This window comes from Hemicordylus capensis, chromosome 3 (genome assembly GCF_027244095.1).
Source record: "Hemicordylus capensis ecotype Gifberg chromosome 3, rHemCap1.1.pri, whole genome shotgun sequence".
Taxonomy (NCBI): domain Eukaryota; kingdom Metazoa; phylum Chordata; class Lepidosauria; order Squamata; family Cordylidae; genus Hemicordylus; species Hemicordylus capensis.
Genome location: NC_069659.1, coordinates 359128228 through 359148504, shown reverse-complemented (window position 1 = coordinate 359148504; position 20277 = coordinate 359128228). Strand labels below are relative to the sequence as shown.

General features: G+C 53.0%; 2 protein-coding genes across 4 annotated transcripts in view; one reads left to right on the top strand and one right to left on the bottom strand.

Moving 5' to 3' along the window:
• The window catches only part of LOC128349411 (D-beta-hydroxybutyrate dehydrogenase, mitochondrial-like), a 196840-nt gene that overhangs the window by 31507 nt on the left and 145056 nt on the right, over positions 1-20277 (bottom strand). The window lies entirely within an intron of this gene.
• The window catches only part of LOC128349410 (very long-chain specific acyl-CoA dehydrogenase, mitochondrial-like), a 35054-nt gene continuing 31810 nt past the window's right edge, over positions 17034-20277 (top strand). For all 3 annotated transcript variants that reach the window (XM_053305625.1, XM_053305624.1, XM_053305623.1), the window contains exons 1-2: positions 17034-17168; positions 17609-17720. In XM_053305625.1, the coding sequence (XP_053161600.1) occupies positions 17096-17168; positions 17609-17720 (185 nt within the window). In that variant the 5' untranslated portion in view covers positions 17034-17095. The remainder of the gene's footprint in view (positions 17169-17608; positions 17721-20277) is intronic.

Here is a 20277-nt window from a genome sequence, read left to right as displayed (position 1 = left end):
CAACAATGTCCTTTTTAAGATGTGGTGACCAGAATTGTATGCAGTACTCCAGGTGTGGTTGCACCATAGTTTTGTATAAGGGCATTAGACTATTAGCAGTTTTATTTTCAGTCCCCTTCCTAATGATCCCTAGCATGGAATTTGCCTTTTTCACAGCTGCCGCACATTGAGTCGACACTTTCAACGCGCTGTCCACCACGACCCCAAGATCCCTCTCCTGGTCCGTCACTGACAGCTCAGATCTCATCAGCATATACTTGAAGTTGGGGTTCTTCGTCCCAATGTGCATCACTTTACACTTGCTAACATTGAACCGCATTTGCCATTTTGTCGCCCACTCCCCCAGTTTGGAGAGATCCTTTTGCAGCACCTCACAATCCATTTTGGATTTCACTACCCGGAAGAGTTTGGTATCCTCTGCAAATTTGGCCCCTCGCTGCTTACCCCTGCTTCTAGATCATTTATGAATACATTAGAAAGCACCAGTCCCAGGACAGATCCCAGTACAGTATTTGACTGGGTACAGACTACGGGGGGGGGGACATGAAGGAGGTGCATAAAATCATGCATGGAGCGGAGAGGGTGAACAGGGGGACATTTTCCTCCCTCTCTCACAAGACTAGAACCAGGGGTCATCTCATGAAACCGAAGGCCAGGAAATTTAGGACCAACTAAAGGAAGTACTTTTTCAGGCAGCATAGAATCAATCTATGGAATTCTCTGCCACGAGATGTGGCGATGGCCACCAGCTTGGGTGGCTTGGAAAGGGGCTTGGAGAAATTCGTGGAGGACAGGGCTGTCTGTGGCTACTAGTCTGGTGGCTATAGGCCACCTCCAGCCTGAGAGGCATGCCCTCACCTCTTGCCCGTGGGCTACTTGGAGGCCTCTGGTGGGCCACTGTGGGAAACAGGCGGCTGGACTAGGGAGGCTTCTGGGTTCACAAGCACCCGAGACGCTCAAGGCAATGCCCACAGCAGCCTGGCCCTGGGACTCTTCTTTCCCACCATGCCAGGAGAGAGGGTACCTCTGCGGATGTGCAGAGTGCCTCCCACTTTCTTCCAGCCAGCCACATTCACCCCAGACTCTTGGGCTGAGAGTAGGGTTGCTAACTGTCCCTCATTTCGCAAGATGTCCCTCATTTATTCACTAGCATCTCATTCCATTGCATACACGCCAGTGAGACGCAGGCTCTTGACTGCCACTGCATACACCTCCCAGCCCCCCCCCCCATCCTGGCAATGAAATGTGGGCAGCCCTAGTGGAGCAGGCCGTGCTTCTGGGGCAGAGGGCAGCATGACACCCTCTTTTGCCCGAGGAACAGCTGCCTGCCCTCATCACTGGCAGGGAGCGGACTCCTTGGCGCTGTCCGTGCCCCTGAAGCGGAGGGCCGGGCCCAAGAGAGTCCCTCCTCACCCAGTGGGCTTCTGGCCAGTGCCAGGCAGAGCAGCTGTTCTTGGGCCCGAGGAGGGAGCCAAGGAGAGGCGGCCAGGTGTGAAGCTGGGAACAAGGGCAGAACTGGCCGGGATCCCCAGGCGGAGGCCTCCCGAGCCGGGTCGCCTTTCCCTGGCAAGCAGAGGCATCCTGTCCGTGATGCTTCTCCTCGGACACGGCCTCCGCCTCCCCGGCCCTCCTGCCTTGCTGAGCAGCCGCAGCGGCCAGACCAGGGCCTGGGCTTTTGTGCCCCTCTTCCCAGGCGAGCTGCTGGAAGCTGGCTCCCCTCCGCCTGTCTGGAGCAAGGGGGGGGACGTGGGCACACCCGAGAGCCCCCGCCCAGCTGCCCTCTGCCTTCTCCGCTCGCTGCCCTGGGCCTCTCCAAGCTCAGCCCGTCCGTGGCAGCCCAGCGGAGTCCCGTCCCAGAGACAGGGTGGGGTGCTTGTGGCCGCAGCTTTGGGAGAGGGAGTCCTTGTCACGGGAGGGCAGCCATCCTGCTGCCCTCCTTCTCCCCCCTCTTTGCCAACTCCTCACAAAGCAGAGCTGGACCCCCAGAGATGATCGTGCAGCGGGGCTCTTCCCGGGCCAGCAGCCCACAGAGGCAGGGAGGCAGGGGCTGGGTGCTTCCTCTGCTCTGGAGCATTTCCGGGGGGGGGGCATTTCGCTCGCTTCTCCTGCGGAATGGAGGGTGCAGATGCCCACCTGTTGGCCAGATTTACCCCCAAGTCCCTGCTTGCTGCCGGGGAGCACTCCAGACCACACTTCGGGTTTTTCGTAAGGCATTTGAACATAGCCTGATTTATCTCAGATGTTTAAAAAATGCACTTTTGTGTCGTTTGGGGGGGGGGCAATTCAGACTTGCAGTGTAGCCTGCCTGCTGTCTGGAAATGCTCCTGCTGGGATATCACCCTGGGAGTGGGGGAGGATGGCGGGGGGACACGCCACCTGCCAGGGTCCCCAAAGGAAGGGAGGTCCAAGCCATGCCCAGCTGCTGCTGCTGCCATGTTGCCACTTGCTCCCTTGAACTGCACTTTCAAGCCATCCGAGCACAAATGGGCACCTGCCTGATTTTGCACTGAGTCAAATAAAGCAAGAGTTGATTCCAAAGTGCCATCTGTCTTTCTCTGGGTCTGACCCGGCTGCCCACTGGCCGAGCCCCCCACCTGCTTAGAGAGGAAGCACAAACACTGCCCCCACCCCCACCATGGGAGTCTCTTCATCAAGAGGGGCAGAGGAGGGAGTGCCGCCCAAGGTGCCTCCTGAGTCCTCCCACCTGCCACCCCCAGTTCTGAGAAGGCTGCACTCAGTGGGAACGAGAAGGGCTGAAGGGCCACTCTCTGTGCAAACTCCCAGGAGGAGGAGTGGGTGGAGAGAGAGAGAGAGAAGGCGCTCTCTCACTCTGCACCCTCAAGGCAGCCTGTGATTGGGTGACTTCAATCACTCTCACACTGACTGGGCAAATTCACGTTCAGGTAATGACAGAGAGGCCAAATTTCTAGACATGCTAAATGACTGTGCCTTGGAGTAGCTGGTCCCAGAACCTACTAGAGAGCTGACGACCTTGGACTTAATCCTGAGTGGTGTCCAGGACTTGGTGCAAGATGTCAGAGTTGCAGAACCATTGGTGAACAGCGACCATCGTGTGATCCAATTCAGCATATATGCAACTGGAGAATTATCAAGGAAGTCCCGGAGACTAGCCGACAGGACCTGGGCAGTATCTGGTTTGGCAAATGCCATCCTTTAAAGTGCAAGGGTGCAAAGCATTCAGAAAAAAACAGAAGGGGACAGAGCAGAACCACATAAAGAGCAGACAGAAGGCTGTGCCAGCTGGTCAAAGAGTCAAAAGAGAGCATACACCGGGTGAAAGATTCAGCGTATAGGGGCTTATATGCCAATGCCAGAAGCCTCTGAGCCAAGATGGGTGAGCTGGAGTGCTTGGTTGCTAACACAGAAATAGATACATTTAGCTAAAAGCATCAAGGAGAATAACAAAAACTTCTTTAAATACATCAGATGCAGGAAACCTGTCAGGGAGGCGGTTGAACCATTAGACAATGAGGGAGTGAAAGGGATTCTTAAGGAGGATATGGAGGTTGCAGAGAAGCTAAACGAGTGCTTTGCATCCATCTTCACGGCAGAGGATAAAGAACATATACCTGTTCCTGAACCAGGCTTTTTGGAGATGGAGGCTAAAGAACTGAATCACATAGAGATGATGTTCTAGACTGTCTGGAAAAACTCAAAACTAGCAAATCGCCAGGGCCAGGTGGTATCCATCCAAGAGTCCTCAAAGAACTCAAATGTGAAATTGCCAACCTCCTTGCTAAAATATATAACTCTTCCCTGCCATCAGGCTCTGTACTGGAGAACTGGAAAGCAGCAAATGTAACACCGATTTTCAAAAACGGGATCCAATGATGATCCGGGAAATTACAGGCCGGTTAGCTTAACGTCCGTTCAGGGCAAATTGATGGAAAACATCCTAAAGGATAAAACTGTAAAGCACATAGAAGAACAGGCCCTGCCGGGAGTGAACCAGCATGGCTTCTGCAAAGGGAAATCTTGCTTCACCAACCTTTTGGAGTTCTCTGAGAGTGTCAACAAGTGTGTGGATCAAGGTGATCCAGTTGACATAGTCTACCTGGACTTCCAAAAAGCTTTTGACAAAGTTCCTCATCAAAGACTCCTGAGGAAACGTAGCAGTCATGGGATAAGGGGACAAGTACATGTGTGGATTGCTAACTGGTTGAAAGACAGGAAACAGAGGGTAGGGATAAATGGAGAGTTTTCACAATGGAGGGAAGTAAGAAGTGGGGTCCCCCAGGGATCTGTACTGGGACTGGTGTTTTTAATTGATTCATAAATGATCTAGAAGCAGGGGTAAGCAGTGAGGTGGCCAAATTTGCAGATGATACCAAACTCTTCCGGGTAGTGAAATCCCAAACGGATTGTGAGCAGCTCCAAAAGGATCTCTCCAAACTGGGGGAGTGGGCGACAAAATGGCAAATGCGGTTCAGTGTTGGCACATGTAAAGTGATGCACATTGGGACGAAAAACCCCAACTTCAAGTATACGTTGATGGGATCTGAGCTGTCGGTGACTGAGCAGGAGAGGGATCTTGGGGTCGTGGTGGACAGCTCGTTGTAAGTGTCGACTCAGTACGCGGCAGCTGTGAAAAAGGCCAATTCCATGCTAGGGATCATTAGGAAGGGGATTGAAAATAAAACTGCTAAGATTATAATGCCCGTATACAAAATGATGGAGTGGCCTCACCTGGAGTACTGTGTACAATTCTGATCACCATATCTAAAAAAGGACATTGTACACCTGGAAAAGGTGCAGAAGAGGGCAACCAAGATGTTCAAGGGCCTAGAGCACCTTCCTTAGGAGGCAAGGCTACAACACCTGGGGCTATTTAGTTTAGAAAAAAGATTATTGCGGGGAGACATAATAGAGGTCTATAAAATCATGCATGGTGTGGATAAAGTGGATAGAGAAAAATTCTTCTCCCTCTCACAACACTAGAACCAGGGGTCATCCCTTTAAATTGATTGCCGGGAAATCTAGGACCAACAAACGGAAGTACTTTTTCACACAATGCATAATCCACTTGTGGAATTCTCTGCCACAAGATGTGGTGACAGCCAACAACCTGGATGGCTTTAAGAGGGGTTTGGATAACTTCATGCAGGAGAGGTCTATCAACAGCTACTAGTCGGAGGGCTATAGGACACCTCCAGCCTCATAGGCAGGATGCTTCTGAATGCCTTTCAGTTGCAGGGGAGTCACAGCAGGAGAGAGGGCATGCCCTCAACTCCTGCCTGTAGGCTTCCAGTGGCATCTGGTGGGCCACTATGTGAAACAGGATGCTGGACTGGATGGGCCTTGGGCCTGATCCAGCAAAGCTGTTCTTATGTACTTAAGTCCAACACAGATGTGATGCACTTCAGAAAAGGAAACTTCTCAAAAATGAGGGGACTAGTAGAAGGAAGGTTGAAAGGGAAAGTCAGGAGCAAATGACTCAGTACAGAGCAGAACAGTTCCCTGTAACAGTGATTTCCAGTTGTTCTTGACTACAACTCCCAGAATCCCCAAGTGCAATGGCATTTGGCCTATGATTCTGGAAATTGTAGTCAACATCTGGGAATCCCTGTTACAGGGTACACTGCTCCAGAAAGCACAGAACCTATTTAAAACCACAATTATAGCAGCTCAGTTGGAAAGTATACCAAGGGGGAGGAAAGGTACGACCAAGTCCAGGAGGACGCCAGCATGGCTAACAAGCAGAGTCAAGGAAGCTATAAAAGGGGAGACGACTTCCTTCAGAAAATGTAAACCCTGCCCAAACGAAGAGAACAGAAAGGAACATAAACTCTGGCAAAGGAAATGCAAGGAGACAATAAGGGAGGCAAAGAGAAAGTTTGAAGAGCCAATAGCTAGAAGGGTCAAGGGGAATAACAAAAACTTCTTTAAATATTTCAGAAGAAGAAAACCTGCCGGTTGGACTCTTAGATGATGAGGGTGTGAAAGGGATTATTAAGGAGGATAAGGAGATTGCAGAGAAGCTGAAAGAGTTCTTTGCATCTATCTTCATGGCAGAGGGTAGTGAAATGCAAAACTGATTGTGAGGAGCTCCAAAAGAATCTCTCCAAACTGGGTGAGTAGGTGAAAAAATGGCAGATGTGGTTCAATATAAGCAAGTTTAAAGTGATGCATATTGGGGCAAAAAACAAAAACAAATCCAACTCACAGATACACTGATGGGGTCTGAACTGTCTGACCTGGAGGTTATTCACACTTGGCTTCAGACTTTGGGGTAAATGTTGAGCGAAGCCACTTGGAAGTTCCCTCGCAGCATTGAGGGAAGCAGCCCCTCCCCTCTACTCTCGGCTTTCATATTTTGCAAGTCCGCATGGCAGGCGTCCATGTTTTCCTTCCTAGCCAATGGTGGCGGGAGGGGGAGAGTTCCTTGCAGAGACAGATCTGCAGTTCTGAAGAGACCATGCCTCTTATCATGTTAATGATTCTACATCAGTGCCTCTCCTTGTTTGCTCCGGCATTTTCAGAAAAAGTAGCATTAAACCCAGCATTTTAAAAATCTGGAAATACCTCGATAAGCTAAAATTTGCATCACAAAGTCTGACTTGTGTGTGCAGTGGGTCCAAGGATCTCGAATGGACTTTGGGATAGGTTTGGCTGGTGTGTGAACATACAGGCTCTCTCCCAAAGGAGATTCGGGGCAGAAACCCTGTGTGTAAAGCCTCCAGGAGAGAGATATTGGAGTTGTGATGGACAGCTCATTGAAAATGTCAGGTGTGAAAAGGGCCAATTCCATTCTAGGGATTGTTAGGAAGTGGATTGGAAATAAAACGGCTAATATTATACTGCCTCTATATAAATCTGTGGTGCAGCCACATCTGGAGTATTGTATTCAGTTCTGGTCACCGTATCTTAAGAATGACATCATAGAACTGTAAGAGGTTGGTAGCCCTCTTCTGCACCTTTTCCAGTTGTACAATGTCCTTTTTTAGATGTGGTGACCAGAACTGTACACAGTACTCCAGGTGTGGCCGCACCATCATTTTGTATACGGGCATTATAATCTTAGCAGTTTTATTTCCAATCCCTTTCCTAATGATCCCTAGCATGGAATTGGCCTTTTTCACAGCTGCCGTGTACTGAGTCGACACTTACAACGAGCTGTCCACCACCACCCCAAGATCCCTCTCCTGGTTAGTCACCGACAGCTCAGATCCCATCAGCATATATGTGAAGTTGGTGTTTTTTGTACCAACGTGCATCACTTTACACTTGCTAACACTGAACCGCATTTGCCACTTTGTTGCTCACTCCTGCAGTTTGGAGAGATCCTTTTGGAGCTCCTCACAATCTGTTTTGGATTTCACTACCCGGAAGAGTTTGGTGTCATCTGCAAATTTGGCCACCTCACTGCTTACCCCTGCTTCTAGATCATTTATGAATCAATTAAAAAGCACCGGTCCCAGTTCAGATCCCTGGGGGACCCCACTTCTTACTTCCCTCCGTTGTGAAAACTCTCCATTGATACCTACCCTCTGTTTCCTGTCTTTCTACCAGTTTGCAGTCCACACATGTACTTGTCCCCTTATCCTATGACTGCTATGGGAAGACATGATTGAGGTGTATAAAATTATGAATGGAGTAGAAAGAGTGGACAGAAAAAAACTTTCCCCTCTTTCCCTTTTTTCCTAAACAGCTTGTTTGGGGGCTGCAAATAGCACCCCTCTCTGGGACCTGGAGTTGCAGGCGTGTAGCCTCCATCTTGGCTACTTGAGCTTACGGGATTGTGAACTCTGCACATGTCCATAGTTGGCAAACTATGCAATTTGGTCACTTGGCACAAGCAAACATGGGGCAACTCTGCCCAAGGTCAGAAGAACAGATGACTGTGGGGAGACCCCCCTGGCCTTTCTTGCAAAAAGGAGGACGCTAGCAAGCAGACCCAGGCTAAAGAGACCCTCACAAGTGCAATCGCCAACTCCCTTCCTTGGCAATGGGATTAGCCTCACCAACCGCTCCTACAACAATCCAGTTAAGCATGGCACACCCCCAGTCCAGTTAAGCATGGCACACCCTATCACAACTTTAATGAGCTGGCAAGGACCCCTGGGGCAGGAGCTTGAACAGGACAGGAAAACCTCTCTCTCTCCCAGGAAGAGATGTCCTGGTCTCAGATAAAGCTTTTGAGTTCACCCATCCAGTACTCCGCACACACCATTCCACCTTTTGTTTCTTAAAGATCACACCCACTTCATTGGTTCATGCAGACATGCGCTTCTTTGTTACTTGCTCTTTGAACTTCCGCACCTGCGGTCAGGGCCCCTGGCCTTTGCATTGCCCCAGGGCATGAGTTTGCCTTTTGGTACTCCTGACCCAAGCACACAGTCAGGAGGGTAAACAGAAGTCATAGGAGGAAGAACACAGCGGAGAACTCAGAGAAGGACCCTGGAGACCAGAGCACCCCTGGAGGTACCCTGGAACCAGACGCTGTCCTGGTTCCCTCGCTAGCCCATGAGTGTTCTTCTCTTTCCTACCTTTCTACTTTCACCCTGCAAGGAAATCTACCTGGGCGCTCCAACTTGCAAGTGTGTTCAATGCACCAATGGACCGGGACTGGTAATACTAACCGTCTACCCCTTCTAAATCTCCTCACTCTCTTCCCTCTCCTCTTTAAGGTCACGCCTGGGTCCTTTCTCAAGCAAAGCTTTAAGCTAATTCATTGACAATCTGGACCTTAAGCTAAAAGGCCTCTACATGAGACTCTAGTCAATACTGTTAGTTAAGATGTATGTAGTGAACTGTTCCATATGGAAACGCTGGTTTCCCACATTAGCCCAAAAGCCCAATTGGAGTGAACTTTTCTGATTGCACTCTGGAAAAGTTCCATTAACACACAATACTAGTACCAGGAGTCATCCCATGAAACTGATGGCCAGGATATTTAGGACTGAGAAAAGAAAGTACTTTAAAAAGAAAGAAAGAAAGAAAGAAAGAAAGAAAGAAAGAAAGAAAGAAAGAAAGAAAGAACTTGATGAGTGAGCCCTGTAAGATAGTCCCCTTAGGGGATGGAGCTGCTCTGGGAAGAGCGTCTAGGTTCCTCCCTGGCAGCATCTCCAAGCTAGGGCTGTGAGAGATTCCTGCCTGCAGCCTTGGAGAAGCCGCTGCCAGTCTGTGTAGACAATATTGAGCTAGATGGATCAATGGCCTGACTCAGTATGTGGCAGCTCCCTATGCTCCTATGTTTACTTTTTCACACAGCGCATGATCAATCTATGGAATTTTCTGCCATGGGATGTGGTGACGGCCACTAGCTTGGATGGCTTTAAGAGGGGCTTGTCAAATTCATAGAGGACAGGTCTATCAGTGGCTACTAGTCTGAGGGCCAAAGGCCACCTCCAGTCTCAGAAGTTGAATGCCTCTGAATCCCAGTGGCAGGGGAGCCACAGCAGGAGAGAGGGCATGTCCTTGTCCTCCCCTCTTGCCTGTGGGCTTCGCAGAGACATCTGGTGGGCCACTGTATGGAACAGGAAGGCTGGACTGGATGGGCCTCCTTGGGCTGGACCCAGCCGCAGGGCCGTCCTTCTGTTCTTATGAAGAGCAAGGGCGAAGGCAGTGGCCTCACGGGCACCCTGTAGAGCTGCCATTGCGGTTCTGCATCGTGAGCCCTACTTTGAGGACAAGGAGCCGTTTTATGTTTTAATGTAGATCTATGTAAACCGCTTTGGGGACTTCTGTTGAAATAAATATGTGCCTTTAACAGCTGCATAACAAGCAGAAATTCACCCAGTGTGGCTTTCTCCAGGAAAATGCTGCACCAGCTGGATTTCTGCCTGGCAAGCAGCTGTTCAAAGTCCCCGCATCCTACCCCACCAAGGGCGGCAAGCAATCCTGCTTGGATGTGCTGCTCCTGACCTTAGGTCAGCCACCCCTGGAGCTGGTCTTGGGACAGCCAGCAGGAATGGTCCCCTTGGCCAGGCAGGGTCTGCCCTGGTTTGCATTTGAATGGGAGGCGACATGTGTGAGCACTGAGAGATCTTCCCCTGAGGGGAGGGGGATGCTCTCAGAAGAGCCCCTGCATGCAGAGGCGCTCTTACCCCAGGACTTCCAGGAGGACGTCTAGGGCCTCCACACCCCCTGGGGCCCCCTAAATCCCCTTTCGTCTGTCCCGGATGGTGTGGTCGCTGTGAGTTGTTTAAATCTTTATTTATTTATTTATTTATTTTATTCTGCATATATATCCCGCTCTTCCTCCAAGGAGCCCAGAGCGGTGTACTACATACCTGAGTTTCTCTTTCACAACAACCCTGTGGAGAAGGTTAGGCTGAGAGAGAAGTGACTGGCCCAGAGTCACCCAGCTAGTTTTCATGGCTGGATGGGGATTTGAACTCGGGTCTCCCTGGTCCTAGTCCAGCACTCTAACCACTACACCATGCTGGCTGGAGTTGAAATGTTTCTGCTAATGCATAGTTGCATAAATATACCTGTTTTACATCCTTACGTCAAGGGCGTAGCAAGGTTGGGCCCAGAGGCAAGATTTTAAAACGGGCCCCCCCTCACTGAAGCTCAGCTCATGAAGTCAAGAAATCTTAAATGAGGTGGAATAGTGATAACAAAAAGTATAGATATATAAATATATAACCTATGTGCCACAATAGAACATGATCCTAAATTATTTTTTAAAAGGTTTTGTAAATTGTGGATGAAGCAAGTCATTTCATGGTCCTAGAGAAAGACGTGCTGTCCTGGTAGCTCCAGGTCTTAACACTCACATCAGTTTCGGAGGATGAATACAACGGAAGGAAGCCCGGGCGGGTGCGCGGCTGGGGGAGTCAGTCATGTGACTTGCCTCTGGGGGGCCCCCCAAGGCAGTGGCCCCCCAGGAAATGTCTCCCCTGGCCCTGTTATAGTGACGCCCCTGCCTTACGTTCTTGTGAGTTCTGTTGCTGTTTGTGCCCTCAAGGAAGCATGTGTTAAAAATACTGCCTGGGTCTGTGTGTAGGGGGATGATGCTGAATTTGCAATGGGGGCGGGGGGGCTCCAAAGGCCTTTCGGTCCAAGCTCCACAATTACCTAGGTGCCCCTCGGCTGGCACGCTTGAAGCATCTCCAAGAGGGGAAGATGGGGAATCCGCTCTGGGCAGAGCCCCTGCCTGCTTGCATGCAGAAGGGTCCAAGTCCCCTCCCTGGCTGCAGCAGCATCTCCCGGAGAGGGCTGGGCTGACTCGGGACGAGGCCGGGATGAGGCCGCTCCCCCTGCCCCTCGCGCCCTTGCAGTCCCGCCCGCCCGGGACCCTGAATGGAAGAGCAGCGCCTCCCCACCTGCCTCCCAGCTGCTGAGGCCTCGGAGGGTGTCTGCTGCCCCCTCCTGGCATCTGCGAGAAGTGCCCAGCTTCTGCCAACCAGCCAGAGTGCGGGTGGGAGCTGCTCAGGGGAAGGCGCAAGTCCCTCACCCCAGTTCTGAGGGCCAGAGGGTGGGAGCAAGACTGGAGGGGGGTGTGGGTCAGAAAAAGGTGTGGGCATGGGTGGGGCGGAGGGCGGCCCCTCTTCACTGCAGAAGGATGGGCAGGAGGACAAAAACAAAACATTCTTGGCACAGCACCCTTCCGCTCCTATGCAAATAATACGATGCACTCCCCACGCGCACAGACACTTTCACACACACACACACACACACACACACACACACTGGTGTGCACACGTCCCCCCAGGCTCAGAAACATCTATACACATCTACCTGCTACAGTCATCTCATGTATTCATGTAACATCAGTAGGACATTTATTTTTCTTATTCACCCATATTCATTCTCTCTCTCTCTCTCTCTCTCTCTCTCTCTCTCTCTCTCTCTCTCTCTCTCTCTCTCTCACACACACACACACACACACATCCCACAGACACGACACAAACTGAGTCCCAGATTTTGCCCTGGGATTTAGAGGTAATCTGGACCCAGTTGCTAAGGGGGGGGGTGTCAGACTCAATGGGGTGGTGGGCCGGATTTGAGTCTGCTGCACCTCCAGTAGCCTGCCCATAGCCTCGTGCCGCCTCCTGCCCGCCTTCGCCTCCTTCTTTTCTTGACTTTCTGCCTATCTATCTATTTATCTATCTATCAAATTTATTGACCACTTGACTTCCACAGACTGGAGGCAGTTTACATAAATTAAAACAACAACAATGAAAACAAGAGGGGGGAAAGGGAAAGACGGACAGACAGACAGACAGACACATTAAAAGAACTAAAAGCCTGGCAAAATAAGTAAGTCTTCAGGAGCTTCTTAAAGGACAGAAGAGAGGGGGCATTATGAATCTCAGGAGGCAGGGTGTTCCATAAGGAGGGGGCTGCTACAGAGAAGGCCCTCCCACGAGCCCGGACCCCACGTACCTCCCCTGGAACTCTGAGAAGGCCCACCTGAGATGACCCCACAAGGCAGGTCAAAACTCTTTCTCTCACTTCATCCCATTCTTCCTCCCTCCTTTGCCTGCCCCTTAAATTAGCTCAGGTATTCTCAAACGTGAGTCCCCAGAAGTTGTTGGACTACAACTCCCATCATCCTTAGCCACAAAAGCCATTGTGATGGGATGATGGAAGCTATAGTTCAACATCTGAAGACCCAAGTTGGAGAACCTCTGGATTAGTTTACACCTCTTTTTACACCAGAATATACTTAGGGAAAGGTTGGGAAGAATAAAAAAATTCTATTATTATTTTAAAGAAGAAATTCTGAATACTGTATAACCTATTTCCCGATGACCTGCAGATGCCAAATTTTGCAACTCTGCTACTTACATAGCTGAATGCACTACTTTCTACACCAGAATATGCTCAGGGAAGGAAGGAAGGAAGGAAGGAAGGAAGGAAGGAAGGAAGGAAGGAAGGAAGGAAGGAAGGACCCAACCAACCAACCAGGCAGCCCTAGCAAGTAGGGAGAACTACTTGCTCAGGACAAGCAGAGTTGCCCCCTCTGTGCCCAACCAAGCAAGGAGACACAATGGAGCTGGGCAATCCCTCACCACACAAGGCTCAGAGATGCCACCACTGCCTGGAGCTCCGTTAAGGGAAGGAGGAGAGGGGGGAGGCCCAGAGAGGGGGGGCCCTCTTGGTGGGGAGGCTGCTCATCCAGGCCCCTCCTTTGCATTGCCTCGCTTGCGCATTTTTTGCCTTCCCAAAAGACCCACCCGGCCAGTTGCCTCTTTCTGCCTGGAGCTCTGCAGGCTGCATCTTGCCCAGGGGCCAGCAGTTTGACACCACAGTTCTACGGAATATTGTGGGAAGGCAGACAATAAAACAATAAAATATTGCCTTTTTACAATAAAAAGGCAATAAAAACATCAAGCAAAAAAATATAAAAACATATAAAAACAGGCATAAAAACAATACAACAGATAAAAACACACAGAAGCAGCAGTAAAAACGATTATGTAAAAGCCTGGGTAAAAAGCCAAGTCTTTACAAGCTTTCTAAAAGCCGTGATGGAGTCCGAGGAACGAATGGCCACCAGGAGAGCATTCCAGAGTCTGGGGGCAGCAACGGAGAAGGCCCTGTCCCGAGTGCACGACAGCCGGGCCTCCCTCATTGTCGGCACCCGGAGCAGGGCCCCCTCAGATGACCTCGTCAAGCAGGCAGCAACCCTTGGGAGCAGGTGGTCCCTCAAATACCCCGGGCTCAAACCGTTAAGGGCCTTAAAGGTCAAAACCAGCACCTTGAATTGGACCCGGAAACGAACTGGCAGCCAGTAGCAACTCTTTCAAAATGGGGGTGATGTGTTCCCAACGGGCAGCTCCGGATAAAACCCTCGCTGCCGCGTTTTGCCCTAGCTGCAGTTTCCGGATATTCTTCAAGGGCAGCCCCACGTAGAGTGCGTTACAGTAATCCAGCTGCGACGTGACTAAGGCATGAGTAACCGTGGCCAGATCTGCCTTCTGGCGCACTAGCTGAAGCCGTGCAAAGGTATCCCTGGCCACCACCTTCACCTAAGCTTCCAAAAGCAGAGCCGGGTCCAGTAGTAGCCCCAAGCTGCGTACTTGCTCCTTCAAGGGGAGTGTAACCCCATCCAGAACAGGTAAAATCTCCTCATCCCGATTGGCTCTCCTACTGACCAACAGTACCTCCGTCTTATCCGGATTCAATTTCAGTTTGTTAGCCCACATCCAACCCATCACGGCCTCCAGCCCCCAATTCAGGACATCCACCGCCTCCCTAGGATCAGGTGACAAAGACAAATAGAGCTGAGTGTCATCTGCATATTGCTGACAACTCAGTCCAAATCCCCGGATGACCTCTCCCAGCGGCTTCATGTAGATGTTAAACAGCATTGGGGACAAGACCGACCCCACAGGCCAATGGCCACGGATCCGAGCAGTAGTCCCCCAGCACCACCTTCTGGACCCTCCCCCCAAGAAAGGACTGGAACCACCGCAACGCAGTGCCTCCGATTCCCATACTCGAGAGGCGGCCCAGAAGGATACCATGGTCGATGGCATCGAACGCTGCCGAGAGGTCCAGCAGAACCAACAGGGACACACTCCCCCGTCTAGTTCCCGGGGTAGGTCATCCACTAGAGCAACCAAGGAAATCTCAGTCCCATACCTGGGGCGGAAGCCAGATTGAAAAGGGTCCAGTAAATCCGTATCATCCAAGACCCTCTGCAGCTGGGACGCCACCACATGCTCTATCACCTTGCCCCAAAATGGCAGTTTAGAGACTGGTCTATAGTTGTCCAGGTTGGAGGGATCAAGGGAGGGCTTTTTTAATAGTGGTCTTACTACCGCCTCCTTGAGGCACGGTGGCATCCTGCCCTCCCTTAACGAAGCATTAACGATCACCTCCAGCCATCTGCCTGTCCCCTCCCTGGCAGCTTTTATTAGCCATGAAGGGCAAGGGTCAAGAGCGCACGAAGTCGCCCGCACACTGCCCAGGATCTTGTCCACATCCTCAGGCCGCACCAACCGAAAAGAATCCAACACAACGGGACTAGATGGTACCAGAGGCACGTCTGCCAGAACTGCCAAAACTCTGGAGTCCAGGTCAGCACGGATGCAAGCGACTTTATCTGCAAAGTGACAGGCAAACTGATCACAAAGAGCTGTCAATGACTCCTCCCCCATTATCTGGGGGGGATGTGTGGAGCAAGGTTTTCACCACACGAAACAGCTCTGTTTGTCTGCACTGAGCAGACGCAATGGAGGCGGAGAAAAAGCATTTCTTCACCGCCCCCACCGCCATGGAGTAGTCCCTAAAATGGGCTCTAGCCCGTGTTCGGTCGGATTCGAGACGACTCTTCCTCCAGCGTCGCTCCAGCCGTCGCCCGAGTTGCTTCATCACCCTAAGCTCCGAGGAAAACCAAGGAGCAGATCGGGCTCCACCAAGCGGGAGAGGGCGTTTAGGAGCAACCGTGTCAACAGCCCGGGCCATCTCTCCATTCCAGAGATCAACCATGGCCTCGACAGGGTCACCAGCTCTGGACACTGGAAACTCCCCGAGGGCCGTCTGGAATCCAAGCAGATCCATAAGCCTCCGGGGGCGGACCATCCTAATCGGCCCACCACCCCTGCAGAGGTCAGACGGAGCAGTCAAACTAAACCCCACCATGTCTGTCATCTGTCCATGACAAGGGAGTGGTCTCAAATTCCCCCACCTCCAGACCATTTATTTCCTGGACGGCAAAAACCAGATCCAGAGTGTGTCCCGCCACGTGGGTAGGGCCCGATACCAATTGAGACAGGCCCATGGTTGCCATGGAGGCCATGAAATCCTGAGCCGCACCCAATGGGGGGCCTCAGCGTGGACATTGAAATCCCCCCAAACAATAAGCCTGGGGGAACCCAAGGCCACCTCCGAGACCACCCCCGCCAGCTCAGGTAGGGAGACTGAAGTGCAGCGGGGTGGTCGGTACACCAGCAGAATCCCCAGCCTATCTCGGAGGCCCACCCTCAAGGACAAACACTCGAAATTCTGAGATTGCCTGACCGGGCACCTGGAAACGGGGAGGGTCTCTTGAAAGATGACTGCAACGCCTCCTCCCCAACCCTCGAGGCGGGGCTGTTGCACGATCTGGAAACCTGGAGGGCAGAGCTGAGAGAGACCAACCCCGCCCAGCGCATCCAACCACACATACCAGGTCAGCACGCTCATCCACAATCAAATCGTGGATGAGAGAGGTTTTTGCATTAACTAACATGTACACTACCCTTTCTCTCCCTACCCTTCCTCTTTGGAGGAAGAACAGGATGTGTTATATATATATATATATATATATATATATATATATATATATATGAATGAGACTTTTAGCCACATGCACTCCAATCCTAATCATGTACTCACAAGCACATTCAAATAGCATTTTTACACCAATCACAGCAGCATGCAATTCAGTTTGATCTTTGATCTCACAACTTTAATTCTTCCTGACCGGGTGCATAGTTGTGTGTGTGTGTGTGTGTGTGTGTGTGTGTGTGTGTGTGTGTGCTGGTGTCCCCCCCTTTCCCTGGCGGCCCTTTGCTTGCACCGGTCACGCCCCCTCTGTGTGACATCACATGCATGCAGGCAGAGGCGTAACCAGGGTGGGGCAGGCAGGGCACGTGCCCTAGGCGCCAGTTGCAGGGGGGCGCCAAGTGCCTGCCATGCCCCACCCCCACCCCAACCACCAAAGTTGATTTTTTTTAAAAAAAATTGAAAATCGCCCGCACCCCCCCCCGGCGCCCGCTGCCATCCTCTCTGAGTCCGGGGAGAGGGCATGTGCCCCCCAGGAGCCTCCCTGAGCACTGACTTTCCCATTAGTTTCAGGGAGCATTTCCTGCCTGAAAGCGTCTATTCCACTTTCTCTCCCTCCAGTTATCTGAAAGATGGGTGTCAGATATTTGGGGGTTGGGGGGCGCAATTTCAGTGCTTGCCCTAGGCGCTGTTTTCCCTAGATATGCCTCTGCATGCAGGGGGTGTGCCCAGCACCCAGAAGGGCCTCCTGCCCTCCCTGGAGGAGCGCATGCCCCAGCCAGCAGGAGCCGGGCAGCCCAGCCAGTCCTCACCCTGCCCCCCCACCCCGTGATGACCCTGACACCCTCGAGCCCTTCTAGAACCAAGGCCTGTCACAGGGCTCCATCCTGGCATCGCCCTGGAAGCCCTGATGTCACACTGCCTTTGGAGCCTCCCTCACTGGCTTGGCCAAAAGGGCTTCCTCTGGCTGCTGCATGTTGTGGGTGAGCTGTGGGGGGCGGCGGGGGGGGGGGAGAGGGCCACCCTCAGCTGCTCACCATGGCAGGGAAACGGGCCCTCCCTGATCCGAGGCAGAAGGCTTGCCATGCAGGGGGCTGCTGGCGCTGCTGGGAACAGAGGGCAAGAGAGGCCACCCCCCTGCATCCCCCCCCATCGTCCTGCTTGTGAGCTTCCCAAGCCCCAGTGGGTGGGAGGGGGCTGCCCTTTGGCAGAAAGAAAACCAGACCCGAGGGAGCTGGGGCTGGCTCAGCAAGGACAGGGTCATCCTGGAGTTTCCTGAGGTCTGGTATGACGCAGACGGGGAGGAGGAGATTCCTGGATGAGTCCCAGTGGGGTGGGGTGGGGTGGGGGGCTGTGGCTTGCATTTTGGGCTGGCTGCAAGGCAGCCTTGCTGACCCTCCTCCTGCTTCCCTCGAGGGTGCAGGCTCAGCTCCACCAGCAGCAAAGAGGATGCTGCGCCTGATCCAGAGCCGGGTGATGCTTCCCGGGTGGAGGAGAGAGTGTTGGACCAAATCCCTGGCCAAGGCAGACTTCAGGTATTTCTGGCAGCAGAGTGGAAAACCACGTGCTGCTGGGCTTTGTCTCCAGCAGGGGGCAGCAGAGTCCAGACCCCCCCCTTTGGTTATAGGAGGGTGGGGTGGGGGGCTGCAGCCCCTTTGCGCTGGCCGTGCTGGCTGGATAGGGATGTGCACGGAAGGTGGTCAGTTCGACGGGGCAGGGGGGTACCTCGAAGGAGCATGGTGCTCTGACACCCCACTGCCGCTGCTGCCGCATTCCCCCCAATGGTGCTGCATTTAAAAACGGCCCCCGTAGGGCAGAAGCCTACCTCCTTGCCGCCCCATGTGCGATGGACCAGAAGTGCCCGGTGCACATGTGTGCGCACGACCTGCATGCGCATGAGCGTGACTGGGCACTTCCCGTCCAATGCACAAGGAGGCACACTGCCACCCTGCAGGGCCATTGTCAAACACAGCGCAGGTGGGGAAAATGCGGTGTGTGTGTGTGTGTGTGTGTGTAAGAGCACCCCCCTGCTCCTTAAAGGTACCCCCCACCCCCCGCCACCGAACCAGCCGTACCACCGGTCCTTTGAACCAGCCCGGAGGTCTGTAGCAGGGCCTCTGAACCACTTTGTGCACATCCCTACGGTCTTGTTCCATCCAGAGGAGGAGGAGGAGGAGGAGGAGTGCTGCAGGCAAAACAACAGAGACCCCTGCCCCCCCCGCCCCCCATGGCACCAACCCTAAAGCAACAGCAGCGCCTGTGCCCCACATGGCCAGGTGCAGGGCATGCGCCCATAGCTGGGAAGACGGAAGGAATGCTGCCCCCAGTGGGGCCCAGGGGCCAAGCGGCCCCAGCCAAGGAAGCAGGAGCCTTTCCAAGGCAGGCCAGATCTAGGCTGCTGGAGTGTGACCCACTCCTGACAAGCGGCCACTGGGCAGGATGAGCCATAGAAAAGGCACCCTAAAGTGGCAGGGAGCGAGCCATCCCAGTTGCCTGCCCCCCTTGAGTCCCCCTGAGTTCCACAGCCCCCCTTCCAACTCCCTGAGTGCCGTCTGGCGGCTGTCCATGGAGGATTCTCTTGCATCTCCGGTGCCTGGCTGGGCCTGTGTCCATGGCCGGAGGGCCTTTCTGCCTGATGGGAGCCTGTCCTTGAAGGGCCGGCATTTGGATCCCGCTGCCCTGCCTCCTCCAAGGAGCTCGGGCGGTTGGGGGGCGTACTGGGCTCTTCCACTCCCAGGTGGTTCTCCTCCCCCCCATCATCCTGGAAGGTCCATTAGGCTGCGAGTGGCCGGCTCAAGATCACCTTGTGAGCTCCCGTGAGGAGTGAGGGTTTGAACCGGAGTCTCTCATGCCTGTCCCCTGAGAAGGGGGCTTCTCCATCTGGGGGTGGGGGTGGGAGCTTGAGCAGATCTGGGGAGAGAGATGGCAGGCAGGCGCTAGTTGCTGAGGGGGCCCTTTGGCCTGGGGGTCTGCCTGCAGGGCCTGGCATCTTCTCCCACCCCAAGGACACTCTTCCAGGAGGGGCCGTAGATTCCGGAAGATGCCCTGGATAGGCTTGTGCTCCCCGAGGGCCAAGAGGCCTTTGTCTGCTGCTTCCTCGGCTGGGCCTGTTCTACAGCCACCAGAGCTTGGCTCGGCCTGGCCTCTGTCCAAAGGACGGAAGCAGAGAGGCAGATCCTGACTGAGGTGCTGTGCTCAGGTGGCAGCTGGGGCTGGCTTGCAGAAGCGTGCCGTGGCCAGTGGCCGAGGGTGAGCGGGCGGGTCTGTGTCCTTTGGGGTCTGGAAGGGGAGCCTGCTGCATGGACGAGTCCAGGCTCAGACTGAAGCCCCAGGCGACAAAGAGGGCACCGAGGCGAGGCAGGCTGCCCGCCCCGGAGACACCACTTCCGTCTTCAAGCCATGAGGGCAGACAGCCAGCTTGGGCTGGCTGGGAACCAGAGAGGCTTCCCTGCAGCCGCCGGGCATTTGGAGGGAGGGCTCCACCTTCTTGATCGGCTGCTTTCCCATCTCAGAGGCTCAGAGGGGCTGCACAGCCTGAGAGGGCCCAGGGGCCGCTCCTGGCTTGGGGGAGAGTCATTTCTGAACACCAATTTTGAAAAAGGACCTAGGCGGGATTCAGAAAATTAGAGGCCAGTCAGCTTGATGGCTGTGCTGGCAAATTGATGGAAAGCATACTGAAGGACAAAAATGTTAAGCATATAGAAGAACAGGCCTTGCTGAAGGAGAACCAGCCGGGCTTCTGCAAGGACAAGTCTTGCCTCACTCACCTTTTGGAGTGCTTTGAGAGGGTCAACAGGCATGTGGATAAAGGGGAAGCGGTTGACATAGTATACTTGGACTTCCAAAAGGCTTTTGATTAAATTCCTCACCAAAGGCTCTTGAATAAACTTAGCAGTCATGGGATAAGTGGACAGGTTCCTGTTTGGATCGGTAACTGTGTGAAGGACAGGAAACGAGGGTTGGAATAAATGGACAGTTTTCACAATGGAAGGAAGTAACAAGTGGGGTCCCCCAAGGATCTGTACTGGGACCGTTGCTCTTTAACTTGTTCATAAATGATCTAGAAGTTGTGGTAAGCAGCAAAGTGGACAA